At 58.4% G+C, this 550-nt stretch overlaps 1 protein-coding gene across 1 annotated transcript; it reads right to left on the bottom strand.

The window, feature by feature from the left end:
- Window positions 1-185: 185 nt before the first annotated feature.
- Window positions 186-513, bottom strand: GUITHDRAFT_103240 (hypothetical protein; the record flags this gene model as incomplete). Its single annotated transcript, XM_005838247.1, has 2 exons — window positions 186-369; window positions 428-513. 2 exons carry the CDS (start codon window positions 511-513, stop codon window positions 186-188), a joined length of 270 nt encoding a protein of 89 aa, XP_005838304.1.
- Between the last annotated feature and the right edge of the window lie 37 nt (window positions 514-550).

The following is a 550-nucleotide window of genomic DNA, read 5'->3' as shown; positions in this document are numbered from 1 at the left end:
CTCCTCCTCGTCTCCTCCTCCTCCTCCTCCTCCTCCTCCTCCTCGCTCCTCCTCCTCCTCCTCCTCCTCCTCCTCCTCCTCCTCCTCCTCCTCCTCCTCCTCCTCCTCCTCCTCCTCCTGCTCCTCTAATCTCTCAACCCCTCGTCTTCATCTCCGTTCTCTCTTCCTGTTCTCTCTTTTCTCCCCTACGTCATCATTTTGCTCCAGTTTCCAACCTCTTCTGTCAACTTCGTTCCTGCTCTCACGTTCTCTTCCTCATGCTCATAGTCCTCGTCCTCGTCCTCGTCCTCGTCCTCATCCTCGTCCTCGTCCTCGTCCTCGTCCTCGTCCTCGTCCTCGTCCTCGTCCTCTCGTGCGTTCCCTCCTGACCTGCCCGAGCAGGCAGCAAGATCCAGTGGAGAAGGCCAAGGAGGCGCTGCGGTTCTACATGAACAAGTTCAAGGGGCAGAGCGGCCAGGCGCCGCTAGGAAGCGACTGGAAGTTCACGAGCTTTTCCGGCTTAGGAAGTTTCATTATGCCTGCTAGTCATCATGGTGAGGGAGGGAGGGGA

Source organism: Guillardia theta (genome assembly GCF_000315625.1).
Source record: "Guillardia theta CCMP2712 unplaced genomic scaffold GUITHscaffold_12, whole genome shotgun sequence".
NCBI lineage: Eukaryota > Cryptophyceae > Pyrenomonadales > Geminigeraceae > Guillardia > Guillardia theta.
The sequence above is the reverse complement of the archived record's forward strand: the minus strand, read 5'-3'. Positions and strand labels throughout refer to the sequence as shown.